The sequence below is a fragment of the Thunnus maccoyii genome, chromosome 21 (assembly GCF_910596095.1).
Source record: "Thunnus maccoyii chromosome 21, fThuMac1.1, whole genome shotgun sequence".
NCBI classification, from domain to species: domain Eukaryota; kingdom Metazoa; phylum Chordata; class Actinopteri; order Scombriformes; family Scombridae; genus Thunnus; species Thunnus maccoyii.
Genome location: NC_056553.1, coordinates 4170417 through 4189209, shown reverse-complemented (window position 1 = coordinate 4189209; position 18793 = coordinate 4170417). Strand labels below are relative to the sequence as shown.

The following is an 18793-nucleotide window of genomic DNA, read 5'->3' as shown; positions in this document are numbered from 1 at the left end:
TAAACTAGCTCCACATCCAGCAGCTACATGAGTAACATGCTGCTCTAACACTGATGCTTCACTATTAATAATCTAATGATGTCATATATAATAATATATCAGTCAGAGGGACCAAACCACTACTTTTACTGCAATACTTTAACTACATCAAGCTCATAATACTTATGTACTTTTACTTAATTAGGTTTGTAAATGCAGGACTTGCTGTATTGATACTTTTACTTAAGTGGAGGATCTGAATACTTCTCCCTCCACTGCCTAACCCCAACCCTTACACTAAACTGAACCAAAACCCAATAACCCTGAAGACAGCCCTTTAAAAGTATGTCCCAGAGTGAGGACCTGCCAAAATGTCCCCATTTCCAAGGTGTGAAACTCAAATTGGTCCTCACAGAGATAGATGTACAACTGCACACACACACACACATACACACACACACTGTCACTCAGGGACTTGAGTTTCCACAACTTCAGAGGACATGTGATTTCACAGAGACTTACCCTAACCTTTCCTTAACCTTAAACCAAGTCTTCACCCTAAAATTTTATGGTTACATTATGGAGACTTGTGTTTGTCCCCATAATGTACCTGTTGGAGGCAGGTCCCCACAACGTCAGTAATAAAGGTATACATAGTATCTATGTTATGAGGTATTTTTGGAGTTTTTGTTCCTGAACATACCAACACTGTTAGTCATCAGTCATATGATGGGATTTTCAAACAATTCCTTGTGTGTGTGTATGTGTGTGTGTGTGTGTGTGTGTGTGTGTGTATACATCTATCTTTATGGGGGCCGATTTTAGTCATAGACTTTAATAAACAATGAACTTCATTTATGTGGCACTGTTCAAAAGAAAGTTACAAAGTGATTTAGAATCAGGAAAACAACATTTCAGGATTAAAATGAGGCAAATACTGAACAATATAAGATAAAAACAGCAATACTAGACCTTGAGAGTGAGGACATCTGACATTTTCACTTTGGGACAAACTTCAAAGGGCTATTTGAGGGTTAAGAAAGACCTGGTTTTATGGTTTGACTTCAGTGTCAGGTAAAGGTTGGGGTTGGGCATTTAGTCGTGATAGTCTGTCCTCACAAGGATAGAAATGTGTGTGTACCTGTGCTATTCTGTAGCTTCAGTTGTGTCAGACAGTCATTCTTGGCTCTCTGCATCTCCCAGATGAACTGGCAGTGAGGAAACTTTCCATTAACCTGTTGGGACGGGAGGAAATAAATATTATGAATATTATCTCCAACATGAACAAACCTCCTGTGTCAGTCAAAAGTTCAGCTTCTCGCTCCCTATGTCTCAGGCTACATGCCAGTATACAATATTTGATAAACGTGCTTCAGTTTTCTGGACTAAAGTTCATGTTTCTGCAATCTACTTGCTGCTTTTCTGCGGCTTTGTCTCTGAGGATTCAGGGAGGGAGTTTTTGATAAGTGTGCCCTCATGTTCTCAAATTGTTAGCAGCCAATACATTTATTGCATTCCCTCATTTTAGTCATTTGTACCATCATGATTTCATTTTATTCCAAAAAATGAATTAGCTGAAGCTTTCAGGAGTTCCACAAGAGATTTTACAAGCTGCATAGCATTTGCTGTATCAACATTTTTACAGTATAATAATGTGTTATCTAGTGCTGCAATGATCAATCAATTAAACAATTGATAGAAAATGAATCGGCAACAATTTCAATAATCACATAAAATCACAAAAAAGCCAAATATTTGCTGGTTGCAGCTTCTCAAATGTGAGGATTTTAAGCTTTTCTGTGTCATACATGATAGTGAACTGAACTTCTTGGGTTTGGATTGTTGGTCAAACAAAACAACAGACATTTGAAGAGGTGACCTTGGGCTCTTAACACATTCTAACAGGAATTTTTCCATCTGGTTAATGTAAGTCCAATATTCACTCTTTGTTAGCTTTTGGCTCTTTATCTGCCAAACACTCCACTACGTTTACCAGCTAGTCATTAACTGTGTTGTGTTTGCCATTTGGTGCTGAGCAGGTAGTGTACAGTGGGTTCTTAGAGCTTTTTCTATGAAAACAGCTGCCTGCTGCGACCAAAAACAACACTATGAGAGCGCTGAGCTGAAACTCATTATAAGGCTCCGTAAAGCCGAGGGGAGCTGCAGAGTCGTTGATAATTCTGTGTAGGTTCATCACTACAAGCCACGACCAACACATTACACACTGACAGCTCAGACATTATTATTTTTAAAAACCTATTATAAGCACTTTAGCCTCAACAAAACCTCTCAAAATCTCTAACCCAAACAGTCCTACAGCAAAACTTACAGCAGCTTTCAGCCTGGCTTAAAATCTCTGCCATTGCTGGCCGGTTGCTCAGGGTAGCGCTACTTCTTCCTTCTCTCATGTTGGACTGAGGGCAGACTGGATGCTACAGTGACTCACTATCGCCTCTTGAGGTACAAAGTGGTATTATGAAACAGGATGGCCGGGGCTAGCTGGTTAGCATGCTAACTTCAGTAGCTATCTCTTCAACACAATGCATAGATGTCTTTGACGTAACGTCAAAACTGTTATTTCTTCACATTCTGTTGACAATTTTAGTTAATTTTTGAATGTTTTAAACAAAAATTCTGGCCAAATCTTACATAGCACACCTTTAGTTAAAACGGGAAACTGGGATTTTTCTGAAGGCTCTGATATATCGGACTTGGCACTTAATAATATAGAAGTGCCTGAAAACCAAGCACAAGTCCATCATTCAATGTAATTAAACCCATATTTATTTGATATACTGTAATTTTGTCAATGCACAGTATTTTAAACCATTACACGACCAACTCAGTTATCATACAACCTTCCTGAGTTGTCAGATGACGTATACGCACGCAAGTCCTTAACATAGGAATTTGAATGGAGAACACACTGACACAGGACCAACAGCCTGGTATGAGTCAGAGCCACCTCACATTTTGCTCACTTTGGACCCAGTTACTGCCTCTCATGTATTAGCATGCATTCCTGTTATAGGTAATCATCTGTTTCTCTAGAAGACGATTAACCAGCAATGAAAAACTCAAAAGATTTTTAACCCGTTTCCTGAGCTGCTACTCTGTTTCCAAGTAGCTGACCAGCTGCCACCTTTGTTTTGATTCGGACAGTCTTTGGTGACTCTGAAAATACCATCAGAACAGCTCTAAATGTCTCTAAGTGCTTCGCAGACAAGACTAATTATCAAAAAATCAGCCCAAGCAAAACACGAACACCTCAGGTAAATACCTTGATCAAAAAATATAAATAATAAACTGCCCCAACCCAGAGCGCTGCTTTCTGATTATTGACTGAGTAAACAAAACATATACTGTTTCCTATCCAAGTAGCCAACCAGCTGCCACCTTTGTTTTGAGTCTTTGGTGACTCTGAAAATACCATCAGAACAGCTCTAAATGACCTTCTGGCTTTTTCAAACCTTGCTGGTTAATTATCTTTTAAAGAAACCAATGGATATCTCTATGACCCGAAAGTATACACAAGAATACTAATACGTGAGGGGGAACAAACTGAGGCTTGTTTTACATGTGCCAGAACAGAGCCTAGTATGTCAACACTGACTCAACCAGACTCTGGTTGTCACCTGGGAAAAAAGAAAGTGAAAATAAAAATAATAGGAAGAAAACAATTTGCTAATTGTTTTTGCAGAACTGTATTTGTGCTACAGATGGCCTTTTTTTACAATCAGATATAATCATCCAGAACCCACCCAGCTTTACATTTTAATTAGCCTCATCACGCCAACTGTACCGATTTAGCCACAGTTTATGGTTCTCATGTTTTATCTGATAAACATTACTTTGCCACCTATCAGCCCAGAGGCCGGTGTGTGTGTGTGTGTACAGCTGACTGTAACCAAGGACACACACTCAAACAGAGTGTAAACAAAAGGCAGTGTGAACAAACTACACAAAGAGAAACACACTCAAACCAAATGAGTCCATGTGTCAACTTTACCCCATTGATATACGGAGAGCGTGTATGTGCTGGGAGGTCTGTTTACACAGAGATATATCGGTGCTCTCAGCAGCATTTCAGACCTGTCAGTGTGTTTATGCCTCACACACACACTTCTCAGGCTTTCTTTATGTCCCGTTGGGATTCGTCTGTCCACCGAGCCGATCACTCTTATCTTATTGACCAATTAAACACCACTTCACTTCTATCTTCACCTGACCAATCATAGAAGATGGCTTTTAAAACAACGCTTTCACACCTGTGGATGCTAAATGCTTTGCAGATGAGACTAATTATCAAAAAATCAGCCCAAGCAGAACACAAACACCTCAGTTAATTACCTTGATCTACCTACTGAAGATGGAAATCATCTAGTCTAGAATGCTTCTTTCTGATTATTGACTGAGTAAACAAACCATATACTGTCACAGTTTACTTTGAACACTGGCATGGGAGTCATCAAATATCTTTATTGGTCTTCAACTTTAGATGGGCAAACACTTGCTATAGAAAGGACACAAGATAAGTAAATGAATAAATAATAATAATAATAAAACAAATGTCAAATTGTATGTCTGTGTCTCTCAGCTCCAAACACACTGTTTCCTGTTGAAGACTTTGAAAACTGCTCTCAAATATATACTTTAATTTTTAAAAAGACCCAAAAATTTCCTAAAACAGCTGGACATTGTAGTTTTTTAGATACCTTTACTCAAACTGAAGGAAATGATGCATTTTGTCGGGGACTATTTTCAGCGGCGGATGAATTCACATTTGCTCTATGGAGTATTTCTGGCAGCAGGACAGTGTGTGTGTGTGTGATTCAGTCAAAATAAACTACAGTGTGTGTGTTCATGCTCATGAAGGAACATGTGACCCAAGTGAAGGAGAGTGACTCACTGATGTGTTTTTAATAGTTTTTTGGATAAGAACCGAAGTCTACGGCACAGAGGAATAAGATACATCACTGACTAGTAGATCAATTCACTGCTGGTTTTGGTCTTTTAATGGGATTTACTGACAATAGAAATAAAAATAGAATACGACCAGACTTAACTTAAGGTTCGGCCTGTCTGCTAAACTTCAAATGCACTTTGAATTACTGCAGGACTGTTGGGGAGAAGCTATATTTGGAGACCTTAAACAGAGATCTTAAACTCGTCTAAAATATTTTATCTACTATAACAACACATACTGTACATTGTAAGAGTTACTGGTCACTGTGAATGTTCTTCCTGTCCATACATGGCTGCAAAGTTCAGCCAAAGCTAGTATATGAGGCTTCAGCAGTATGAGTTCAACATTTCATGAAGGTATCCTCTAAAATTCCAGTCTTTTTAGTAACAAATTCACACTTAATGTTATAGTTTCTCCGCTGTGGCTCAGAAACAAAACACTGTTCTGGAAGCACATAGCAGGGATTTCATACCAAACACTTGATGTGTCTGTCTCAAACTGTTGAGGATTGATTAGCTTCAAGTAAAAAGGATGTAAATTTTGCCCTTATCACTTCCATTAGAGTTTAGGAAGGGATTTCTTTGAGGCCAGTCCGGACTGTGGGAACAATTACAGCAACCTTTCCATGCACATATGGGCGTGTCAGTGTTGTTTTAAGATAGTCTTGGAAAATGTGAACTTATCCTTTAATTGTTGTATGTTGACTAGTGTGCTGATCATCTGGTGCATTCAAGCGCAAGTGGGAAACACCAGCATCCAGGACGTCCACCTCAAATATGAAACAGCAGCACGTCTACTGACTGTTTCGTCAAAACCAGATAAACAGTAAACAAACATGGACATCTTGGACATGATGTTTAGTCTGAGGTCTTCTTTCTTTCTAAAAGTTATAACAGTGAGACTTCAAAGTTGACTTTAAAGTCCCGATGACTCATTCTTCTAGCAGATATTACTCTCAGCGATGATTTTACAGAAACAGGTCAGTTTGAAACGTCTGCAGATGTTTGGCCTCATAAATTTCTTTTTTGTTCCTACAGAAGCTGTTTAGACATTTTATCCTTCAGTGGTTTCAGAGAAAGAAGACATCTGAGTTAGAAAAACAAACAAACTCACAGCATGTTTGCTTTTCTACCATATTTAACCAAGTTTACACTGACATGTGGCGGAAGGATGATGAATTTAAATTTCAGCGTAAACAAATCTTTGAAATCCAAAATAGTTTTTATTTCTTCTCACAGCCTCATTATTTGCATTAGTGTGGCAAATATTTCAAAAGACAAAGGCTTTGCACACAAATTTGCACACTAGAAACATTTTTTCCAGCCTTCCAGTTAATAAATACTGATGTAGACTTCAGATATTCCTCATGGGGACGCTGTGTTCTTCACCAGGTTTATAGCTCATTAGAAAATTTCTGATTTGGATTAATGTCTTTCCTGATTCCATTTACTTTCTGCTTCTCAAAACAAAAACTATAAATAGAGAGAAGCAAAGGGCAGAGGATAAACCGCTTGACCTTATTCAATCCACCGCTGTCTGACAAACAACATAATCTCAGTCATCAAATGAGCTCTAATACACATAAACACACGCAGATCCATTACGAGGAAGTGGACAAAATGTTCTGGATTAAACTAAACTAAAGAAAGTTGGGGTTTTTTTCCCCTCCCAGTTTGTAATCCTGAACCTGGTCCGACTTCGACTCCGTCCGAAAATCACTGATCAGACTCGACCTGTTCACAGAGAACAAATCGAATCAACGTCCAGAATAAAAAAAGTATAATCTGTTTTTAGATGGAAACATAAATGCCCTCAAGCTTTTGTACACTCGTTCTGACCATTAACAGTCAAAACGAAATAAGACAAAAGGGCTCTGCAGCAAACAAGCAGACACACAGGGGCACATGTTAACAAAGATGCAATTATTTTCTTTGCGAGAAGGAGCAGATTTAGGCCAGAAACCCTAATAAGGAGCAAAAATTCAATTCCCACACAACCCTCCTTCTTCATGCTATGAACTAAAGTTGTATTAACAATCTGCTTTTCTTCATGATGTAATATTTTTAGAGAGCAAGTAAGCAAGAAGAAATATTAATCATAGATTTCATATCAGGCTGCAAAACAGAAACATACTAAGAAAAAAATTTTTCTTTTAAAAAAGCCAGAAAAATTTGTCTCGCTGAAAATCCTGATTGATTTTTCTTCAGCTCTGAGTTGCTCTTCGCCTTTCTGCAGTGTTGCATCAGTCTTGTGCATGAAATGAAATGATGAGGAAAGGAAACATACAGTGTCATCATTGTCACTGTTTATTTTGAACACTCATGTAAAATACTTGCAGGGGAATCATCAGTCTGATGGATTTGGAAATTGAAAATTAATAAATTTGGCCATCATCATCTGTTTCTACAGATCTCAACCCAAAACCCATTGGTTCCTATTGAAGATGTAAATCATCTAGTCTATAAAATGTTTTCAAAAACTGTTAAAAATGGCATGAGATGAGAGTAAGTGTGGTAAAGTCAGCTTGGTTGGATAGCCACGTCAATCATCTTTCTCTTAAATGTGATTGGGCAGGTATTTATTACGTAATAAATTCCCTAGTTTAGCCCCGTCTAACTGCAACCCAGTAACAAGGGAAAGGAGAGAAACTTTCTAAAGAATTACAAAGGATATGTCAGAGGTTATGTTCTCATTCTTTTTAGGTGTTTACTATATGCACATTAGATCCCAAATTACATGATTAATAGCCAATCATGGATTTGCCTTTCCAGAGGCTTTAACACTTCTGAACCTTTGTGTGTTTGTGAAACTGAATGTTTGGAAATGGAACGGTATATTATGATTTGTCATGTGGTCATCCTGGTTATTGTTTCTTCTTCACCACATTTCATAGTACTTTTTTACTACAGGTACAGTTACTTTTCAGATGAAGATTTCACATTAAAGCTTATAGAATAAAACACAGTTTTTCTTGTGGCTCCTTACAAAAAAAAGAGAGAAAGTCCAAAAACTGAAAACAGATTTGTGTATCAGAACCTTGTTTTTTCTTCTTTCCTCTCCCATTAATCATCTCATGACCTCTCAGATTTATCTGGTGACCATTTGTAAGGGGCACGACCCCTAGGTTGGGAACCACTGGACTTAACTTCCAAAAAAGTCCAGCTGTAGCAGCTACAACAGTAAAATGCTGCTTACACACTGATGACTCATTTTTCTGCAGAACCAGTAAAACATTGTTGTACTGCTATTTTTACCTAAATTAAAAGGACCTGAGTACTTCTTCCACCACTGTCAATCTGTCTCCTACTCAAAGACTCTAGTCTTTTTGTGTCTTTGCGTCTATTTAAACATCACAGATCAACTGGCTTTGACCATAGACTATAAAATAATGGATATAGCCACCGTGACGTTACCCACGGTGGTTTGTGGACTCTCATTCTGAAGTTTGCATTTTGACCATCGCCATCGTGGAGTTTTGGAGCCAGAAGTGACCATATTTGGATGGGAGAGTGGAGCTGACCCTAACGCTAGCTGCTAGCATGGTTAACACAGTGCATTTACAGTCTGTGGTTAAACAAGATAATGCTAATGGTAATATTTGCTAGCAAAAAACGGAACAGAAAAAAACTGAGCATCAGACTCCGTAGAAGGTCTTTTAGTAACCAAACACCAAACAAGAAATGTTCTAAATGTTACAATTAACTTTAATGAACTGAAAACACACGGAAATAGTGACTGCTATGGTTACACCTGTATTCTGTGAATCTGGGGTTATGTTACCTAACCAACGTTGTCACCATGGTAGCAACTTGCCTGTGGCACCCACATGTCAGTCAAAGCGTCCACACCCTTAATTATGCAAAACTTTAAACTTTAATAAAACTTAAACAGGTGAGTTATATAAAACTTTACCTGTACAGTTGTCATGAAAGGGGAAATGAGCTATAGAGACCAAAATTGTTTTGTGTACCAGGCTTTAAACCTGATTATTTCTGCTGTAAAGTTGGACATTTTAACATGGAGGTCTATAGGGATTGACTTGCTTTTAGAGCCTCAAGTGGCCATTTGAGGAACTGCAGTTTTTGGCGCTTAGCGTTGGCTTCATTTTTCAGCCCTGGAGGTTGCCGCTTGGGTTTGACAACATGTGAATAGTTTAGTGATGTTACTCTGCAGGATAATCCCACTGAGTCTGTCACCTGCTGCAGCTTTGACAGTGAAACATACAAAAACCAACGTGGGATTAAATCACTTCCTCTCTGCTTCGCTTTAATAATCTCACTTTGGGTGGTGAACTCACAGATTCCATGCGAGGGCTGTGATTGTTTTGTTTTTTTAAATATCTATTTTTAAACTCTTATGCAAAGCTTTTTGCTTCTCCTTTACCTTTGTCTGCTGTGAAAATATCAACTTATATTCTTTGACATACAGTAAATAACAATTGCCAGTTGTTAGGTCTTAGAAACATAAATGATCAGCACTTAAAATAAAAATTTAAAAAAGTCCTGCAAAGCAAGAAATTTGAGGTTTTCTCAACTTTATCTTTTTTACAGTAAAAGGACACATATCAAAAATAAAGCAAATTGAAAAAGTTTATATAATAATAGAAAGTAAAACTCAGACTATATGTCTTTCATGGTGTGTCATGTGTCTACAGCCTCCTGATATCAGCTCACACAGCAGCAGGAATCTTCACTCCACACACCAATAAAGGAAACACAAGTCATTAACCTTTAGCATAAGTACATGCTGTACACACACACAGGATGCCTGCACACACACACACACACACAGCTGATTGGCTATATTTCTTCACTGCAAAAGTCTGACGTTGTGAAATTCACACTTCTAGCAGATAGAAAGCACTGCAGGTGAGGTATGTCAGTGAAAAGTCCAAGAGTCAACAAATCTCATGTTTGGATCCAAACCAACAATGAACTGATCTACTAACAAGTATTTAGTGTGTATCCAAAGCCTGATATATCTTATTCCTCTGTGCTGTAGACCTCCAGACCTCCAAAACACGTTGGTGAGCCACATCGCTGCACTGCTGCACCGGTTGACATGTTCATTTTCTCTATTAATTGATTAGCTGTTTGGTCTTTAAAATATCAGAAAATTTTGAAAAGTGTTGATCACCGTTTCCCAGAGCATCCTCAAATGTCTTGTTTTGTCCCAACCAACAGTCCACAACCCAAATATATTCAGTTTACTATCAAAGACGACTAAAGAAAGCAGGAAATATTCACATTTAAGAAGCTGGAACAGAGAAAAATTACTCAAAATGATTAATAGATGACCAAAATAGTAGTAGTAAAAAGTAGAATGGTGATAATAGATGCAGATGTTGTAGTTAACTTAAATTACAACAGTTTCACCTTTACAGTTCGGATCAATTGTGTTTTGAGAGTTTCTAAATCATCAGTGACTGTTCTGCTGATTCTGTCAGACTGACTGACAGAAGATAATAAGTACATCTGTGTTTTAAAGGCTTTTCAATGTCTGTTTACATCTGTTATGTTTGTGGAAACAGCAACAAACAGATTAGGGTAATTACTGTAATCGTTTTATCTATAAAATGTCAGAAAATCTGTGAAAAATGTCCAGTAGGTATTTAGACAGCTTGTTTTATTCAATTATAGCCAAAAATCCCCAAAATATTCAGTTTACTTACAGATGTGACAAAGAAAAACCTCTAATACTCACATCTGAGGGCCTGAAACCAGCCAATTTTTTGGCATTTTTGCTTTAAAGATGACTAAAACGATTCATTGATCATTAAAATAGTTGCTGATTAATATTCTTATGATCGACTAATTGATTAATCAACTAATCATTGCAGCTTTAAAACAGATATTTCTAATTATCTTTTGAAAAACTCACAAAATACATGTTTTCCCACTAAAATTCAGGATCTTATTATCATATTTTCTAGTTTTTTTTTAAAGAAACTTAACTGAGCCCCTTTCTCTCTTTTATGTGAGTGACATCACTTCTACAACTACTGACATAAAATCTGATTAAATCATCCATTGAAGTCGTCTGGTGTTAGTTTTCAGATGTAAAGCTGCAGGGACACTCCTGCTTCTCAGCCAACACTTGATAATAACTTCTATAAACGAACTGATGGTCCAGGCTGCTAAAGGAGTCTAAATATAGAGTCGAGTCTACGTGTGAATCAGGCCTGAAGATTAAAAATTCACCAGCAGCTACTGTAGAAAGTGGATCTATAATTAATGTTTTCACGCTGTTAAACAGTGAAGAAACAGGCGCAGTTTTATCCAGAGACCGAAGGTAAAGTTTCATCAGTCTGCAGGCTGATAAAAGGTCCAACCATTGTTTAATTGATGACACTGACAGCAGAAGTGTGAAGATTTAAACAATATAAAGTTATAAAAGCGCCTCTCATGCGCACAAAAAGCAACTTTAAAGGTAGGAATATTAGAGCAAATATAAATAAAACAGGTAAAGTCACTATAAACTCTGTTTTAGGGAATATTTTGCCTCATAATACTATATTATTACTATAAAGTCACTACGGGAGTAAGTATGTTGAGGTATTAGTACAGAAAATACCGTAAAATCACTTTAAACCTCTATTTTTTGAAAGGTATGACACATTATTTCTACATTTGAAAGGTTTGTGGCATTTTAAGATAAAATTACAGTTAATGTGTTAATTGTACATGTAATAATAATAATATGAATAATATTAATAATAATAGGTGAGGGACTGACCGTGTGGATGAGGGTGAAGCCGAGCAGAAGCAGAGCGAGCCGGTGCGTAAAGGACATCTCATCCAGCGGAGGGTGAAGCCCACCTGAACTGCTGCTGTCACTTCATCTGCGGGTCATCATCAGTACGGAAACACGTCAGGTCAGTGTCACTAAATCTCAGACTGAGAAAAACATCCAGTCAGACTGAATTTAACGCGCCAAATCTTCTTATTTATTTATTTATTTATTTGTTTGGAGCGTCGATCACCAGTTTTACGCACCGTTTCATTCACTGCAACATCACTGTGGATCAGTTTGGCGCACAAACAAACAAAAAAAAGATTCAGTGTTTCCAAAAAATGAAGGTTTGAGTTAAATACTCATCCGAGTTGTTTGTGTTAGGAGGAGGAGGAAGAGGAGGAAGAGGAGGAGGTGTGATAAGTCCGGTGTGTGGAGCTGCAGTGAGGCGGTGGTTCGGTTCACTCCCCGTTCACTCTCAATTCAGGGCGCGTCCCCGACACACGTTTCTCTCGGGACACCCCGGACTGGTGCGCGTTCCCGCCGGAGCTTCCTGGGATCTCCGAGTGTGTGTGTGTGTGTGTGTGTGTGTGTGTGTGTGTGTGTGTGTGTGTGTGTGTGTGTGTGTGTGAGAGAGAGAGAGGGAGAGAGAGAGAGAGAGAGAGAGAGCGAGAGAGAGAGAGAGAGAGAGGGAGGGAGAAACAACAACAGCGACCTCTTGTGGGAGAACTCAATTCCTGCAATATTAAAAACTCAATGTTACAGGAGCTTATTGGTTCCCAAATGCTGGTCCTGGGGCTCTCATAGGGTCTTTAATTTGTGTTCCACGTCAATCAAACTATGATCACATCTGCTGACTTTTTGTTTAATTTATTTTCTTTAGAATAAAATAGAAAAAAAACATAAAAAGCAACAACACAAAAGCAGCACAAGTATAAAGCACACGACTGTCCAAAAGTATGAAAAAGATTTAAATAGACACATAAAACATTAAGACACAAACATGAAATACTTAAACCTTAACATCACTTCAGAATGGACAGACTACAGCCTGAGCTGCAATGACTGATCAATTAATCAGCAACTATTTTGTTAATTGAATCATCATTTTATATTTTTTTTAACAAATATGCCAAAACGAGCTGCTTTCAGCTTCTCAAACGTGATGATTTAATGCTTTTCTTTGACTGAATTTCTTTGGGTTTTAGTTGAATCTTTAAATTTCTTTAAAGGATTTTTTTTTCCACACAGCTTTGCATCGACACTATAAACAGAATGAACCTTTATATGAATGAACCATGACGTCACATGTTAACATTACAGACATCTTACATTTATTTAAATTATACAAGATTCACTCTGATGTTTGGTTGCAGGATAAAACTAAACATCACCTGCAGACATCTGGTTGAATTCACTACATTTACAGATATGTAAGAACGAATAAAAATCAGAGTTGCATTGTGGGTAATGTAGGCGCAAGCAGGTTTTGACAAGACAAATCCATGTAATAAAAGACATGACGTCTCTGGTTCTTTTATCAGTTATCAGTCATACATTCAGTTATTTGCAGTGATTGAAGCAGCTTCCTCACTGCAGCTGAAGATGAAAATAAAACTCTAAAACCTAAAAATGTGAATTTATTTACTTAAAACTATTTTGTTTTATTTAAAGCTGCTACCAACCACTTCAGAGAACTCCATTAGTGTTTTTGGTCAGCATTAATTGTCAGTGGTCGCGACAAAGGTGCATTTTAAGGTCCAAACATCAGATAACATCCACAGGAAGCTGTCACAGTTTAAATGGATGATGGTGGAAGAGAAAGGAAGAAAAAGGTCAGAAGGTCACTGAAAACATGATAAATCCTCCTCCGTGGACCATGAACAGCAGAAGTTTTTATCTGTTTAACTACCTACAGAGAGATACTGTACATGTCAGTGTCTGTGCTGGAGGAAAGGTCACCAAAGGTCACCAAACGTGAATCATCCTTTGAGCATATTGGACGTCGCTGTAAATTTAATGTCTGGTATTTGCGGCGGATGAAAGAACGCAGGAACTTACCTCCGTCAGCTGAAACCACAGATCATTTAGTCATTTACGACTCTAAATACATAATCGACTGAAGCTTTTACTGCAGTTACAGTCCGATCAGACACACAGGAGGAGAGGAAATTAGAAACAGAAAGTAAAAAGATAAAGGAGGAAGGAAAAAGTTGATTTTTACACTAAACAGTTTGATGCTTAAAGACGCTGAAACTGTTTTATTGTGTCTGTTTCTGATTGTTGCTCTTTTATGAGCATTCCTGTAAATAATGTTTGGATGTATGAACTTGACTTGTCTACTTTTTTCTGGTTCCAGTTTCTATTATCAGCAAGAGGGAGCCAATAAAACCAGTCAGCCTCTGGGAAAACTGGGAGAAGAGAGAGAGAGGGACGGACAGAGAGGAAGAAGTCTGGTTGAGGTGAAGTAAATACTTCAATTAAGCAATTTTAAGTTGCCAAATAACTGCAAAAGTATTATTTTTTCTCCATAAAGATATATATAGTTATAGTTATTTCCAACAATATAAAACATATTAAGCTGGTTCAACTTAGAAATTTAAGCTTCTCTACTGAATTAACTTAACTCAGGTTTAATAATTCCTTCAAAGTCGTCTCATGAGTTTCATCCATTCAACCTTTCTAGAATAATTCAGGTTGGTGCAGAATTATTGTCTTTTGCATGCAGCATCTTGTGCACAAAAGAACAACAAAGTGTCACAAAGCAAAAACAAACACAACCATTAAAATGCAAAAGATCAGATACAGATCTAGTCGGTGGTAACTTTGAAATCCAAACATTTAAAGGCCTTTTTATCAAACTGTGTTGAATTTGTGATTTTCTACAACAAAGAACTGCAGTAGAGATGTAAGATAAACAGGCTGAAGGGTTTTATGAAGACTGCAGGTCTCTTCTCACGCTGTTGTTTGACCCACAGCCGTCACCTGTTATGAATATTAGAGCTGCGTCACAGAACAGTGAAGTGTAGATGATGGTATTTATATATTTTTTTTAATTTAAAGAGTCACTTCCTCAGTTGTTTCAAATAACTTACAGATGTGGCTGCTGCAGCTGGAGCCACTTTGTACCAAAGTCACACAGCAAGTTTCCATCATGTGTTTTCTTCAAACTACAAAAAAGTAAGAGTCTCTGAGATTAAAACTCTTCCAACAATACATGCTGGGAAGACTGTGATATGGTCAAAAGCTCCGGTACAGCTACTAAATGGACCTTGTAGTCAGACTGTTTTGTCAGAGAGACGATTCAATATGACAAGAGATTATTTAAAAACCTGTAAACATGCCTTAAAGGCTACCAAACAATGCACTGGCCTTGTTTCTCCAAACTAAAACTACATTTCCCATAAATCTTTGCTGCCTCTCTCCAAGAATTGCAGGTTGCTATGGCTACTGTTTAAGAATACAGTTAAATTTGTGGTTTTTAAATCATTTTACGACTTTTGATATATTTGTTTTATTTTAGGTTAATTTAATTAAACAAAGCAAAATATACAGAGAATGTTTTAAATATGTGTGTAGTCATGGAGACAGAAACCAGTATGAGGAACCTCTGCGGTCAGTTATCAGTTTAAAAGCAGGGAGTCGCTGACAGGAGGATTATGGAGGAGATAAAGAAGAAGAGGATAAAAGATTAAAGAGAAAGAAAGAAGGATCATAAAGAAAGAACAAAGCGCAGCAGTGACGGTGAGTGAAGTGTGTTTGATGATTCTCGCTGAAGTTTCTGGTGGATCCTCGTCGATGTTTTCGGGCTGAACTCAGCAGAATTAAAAATGTTTGACCTGAAACAACCTGCAAACACAACAACCTTCACTTTCTCAGGGATGCTAATTATGGCACCACAGCTACTTTTCAGCAAGACATTTTTGATGTTTTATAAAGAATTTTACTTCATTGTTAGCCATATTTAAGATTTTAGGACGTTTAACATCAGTTAGAATCGAGATAAATGTAAAAACTAATAGAATATGTATTTAATGTTGGTAAATTACACACTGGAAGACTAACAAACAGGTAATTATTAAAGTGTTTAACATTCGACTGCGTTTAATGATTTAGGAATAATTCAAACCTCATTAAATATCAAAATGACTTGCTGAGACCTGCTGATTGTTTTATAAACTTTGCAGCCTTCTGATTTTACACATCAGAGGACAAACCTGAGAAACTTTTCATCTTTCATACAAACTGTGATCAGTTTCTGAATTGAACGTTTACATGACAAAAATGTTCAGCATGAAAAGCTTCTTTGTCCGTTTACTTGGTTTTAATCATGTGACTATTAATCTGTCCAGATGAAGAACAGCTGGAACCTTTAAAGTACGTATGACTCAAGTTTAAATTAGCTTCCAGACTCACTTTTTCTGGTTTCTGGTTTCTGGTGGGGATGTTTTGGAATTTTAATCAAAAGCTGAAATTGAATCAGTAGGTGGTCGCATGTTGCATGTTTGTTTGTTCATCAACATCAACAACTCATCTAAATTCAAACAAACTAGGAATGAAATTAAATTTCTTGATCATTTCCTGAAAACTCTTGTTTTCTGTGATTCTTTAATTATTGGAGACAATCAGGAAGATGAGATTCCTGAAGGGAAAAAAACACAGAGCACTAATTATTTAATGAAGAGCTCTAATTACTAAATCAAGAGCACTATCAAGTCGAGAGCACTAATTATTTAATGAAGAGCTCTAATTACTAAATCAAGAGCACTATCAAATCGAGAGCATTAATTATTTAATGAAGAGCTCAAATTACTAAATCAAGAGCACTATCAAATCGAGAGCACTAATGAAATCGAGGGCACTAATTACTAAATCGAGAGCACTTATTACTAAATTGAGAGCACTAATTATTTAATCAGAGCACTAATTATTTAATTAAGAGCACTAATTACTAAATCAAGAGCTCTAATTATTAAATCGAGAGCACTAATTAAATCAAGAGCACTAATTATTAAATCGAGAGCACTAATTATTAAATCGAGAGCACTAATTACTAAATCAAGTACACTAATCATTAAATCGAGAGCACCAATTACTAAATCGAGAGCACCAATCAAATTGAGAGCACTAATTAAATCGAGAGCACTAATTACTAAATCGAGAGCTCTAATTATTAAATCGAGAGCACTAATTAAATCAAGAGCACTAATTATTAAATCGAGAGCACTAATTACTAAATCGAGAGCACTAATTATTAAATCGAGAGCACTAATTATTAAATCGAGAGCACTAATTACGAAATTGAGAGCACTAATTATTAAAACAAGAGCATTAATTAAATCGAGAGCACTAATTAAATCAAGAGCACTAATCATTAAATCAAGAGCACTTATCATTAAATCAAGAGCACTAATCATTAAATCAAGAGCACTTATCATTAAATCAAGAGCACTAATCATTAAATCAAGAGCACTTATCATTAAATCAAGAGCACTAATCATTAAATCAAGAGCACTTATCATTAAATTGAGAGCACCAATTACTAAATCGAGAGCACTAATCAAATTGAGAGCACTTATTAAATCGAGAGCACTAATTATTAAATCGAGAGCATTACTTAAATCGAGAGCACTAATTATTAGATCGAAAGCACTAATTCAATCAAGAGCACTAATTACTAAATCAAGAGCACAAGTTATTAAGTCGAGAGCATTAATTAAATCTAGAGCACTACTTAAATCAAGAGCACTACTTACTAAATTGAGAGCACTAATTACTAAATGGAGAGCACTAATTGTTAAATTAAGAGCACTAATTAAATCAAGAGCATTAATTACTAAATTGAGAGCACTAATTAAATCAAGAGCATTAATTACTAAATTGAGAGCACTAATTACTAAATCCAGAGCACTAATTAAATTGAGTGTACTAATTACTAAATTGAGAGAACTAATCATTAAATGGAGAGCACTAATTAAATCGAGAGCACTAATTACTAAATCGAGAGCACAAATTATTAAATCAAGAGCACAAATTATTCAATCGAGAGCGGTAATTATTAAATCAAGAGCACTAATTACTAAATCGAGAGCACTAATTATTAAATCGAGAGTACTAATTACTAAATCAAGAGTACTAATTACTAAATCGAGAGCACGGATTATTAAATGGAGAGCTCTAATTATTAAATCGAGAGCACTAATTACTAAATCGAGTTCTAATATAAATCAAGAGCACTAATTACTAAATTGAGAGCATGAATTATTAAATTGAGAGCACTAATTACTTAATCGAGAGCACAAATTACTAAATCGAGAGCACAAATTATTAAATCGAGAGCTCTAGTTTTTAAATCAAAAGCACTAATTACTAAATCGAGTTCTAATTATTAATTCGAAAAACTTCAAACACCAAAACGTCCACAGACTCAGGACAAACTAATCACATGACAATAATGATAAAATGAATAAGAATAAACTAAACTCAGACGTTAGCATCCCTCTGCGACAGACTGCTTTTGTACAATCTGCTGTTTCATTTACGTTAATCAAACACTTGAAAATGCTTCCAGCTCTTTTTCCTCATGTGCAAAAAACTGGATATTTAGCAACCAGTCATGTCGACATTAATTTCACCGTGATTTAGAGTTTAAATTGTAATGAACTGTAGTTCTATAGTTGTGCTGGATGAATGTGCTGATATTTATATGTTGATGTGTGCTTTTAGATTTGTCTGCACAATCGTTAGTGTGATGGAGAGTGCAATGTGTGTGTGTGTGTGTGTAATGTGTGTAAGTAAATGAATGTTTATTATCTGTTGATAAGTCTGTGTACCTGCAGATGGAAATGAGCTATGATGAATGAGCATTAGCTAAATCTGGCATAAATCATCTCCTCTTATTTTGAGATTTATGTTTTTTGTGCATGGTCTTTGTTTGATAAAGACCAAAAAAAAACAAATAATACTAATAAAAATAATAATAATAAACAGTCTCGGTTGTAGCCAATCAAAGCACTTTATTGCACTGTATAGTGTGACGGTGAGCCAATAGCAGGCTCTTATAAAAGTGTCATTTAATCTTTTTTATCATGTGTACAAAACAAGTCACACACACTT

General features: G+C 36.5%; 1 protein-coding gene across 4 annotated transcripts in view; it reads right to left on the bottom strand.

Moving 5' to 3' along the window:
• The window catches only part of LOC121888104 (vasoactive intestinal polypeptide receptor 2-like), a 47015-nt gene extending 34788 nt beyond the window's left edge, over nucleotides 1–12227 (bottom strand). Inside the window, exons 1-3 of one of the 4 annotated variants that reach the window (XM_042399429.1) lie at nucleotides 11941–12227; nucleotides 11681–11841; nucleotides 1121–1214 (exon numbers count right to left, since the gene is read on the bottom strand). In XM_042399429.1, the coding sequence (XP_042255363.1) occupies nucleotides 1121–1214; nucleotides 11681–11737 (151 nt within the window). In that variant the 5' untranslated portion in view covers nucleotides 11738–11841; nucleotides 11941–12227. Of the gene's footprint in view, nucleotides 1–1120; nucleotides 1215–2308; nucleotides 2377–11680 lie in introns of those variants that run through there. The other 3 variants (XM_042399427.1, XM_042399428.1, XM_042399430.1) reach the window with 3 other exon arrangements.
• Nucleotides 12228–18793: the final 6566 nt, after the last annotated feature.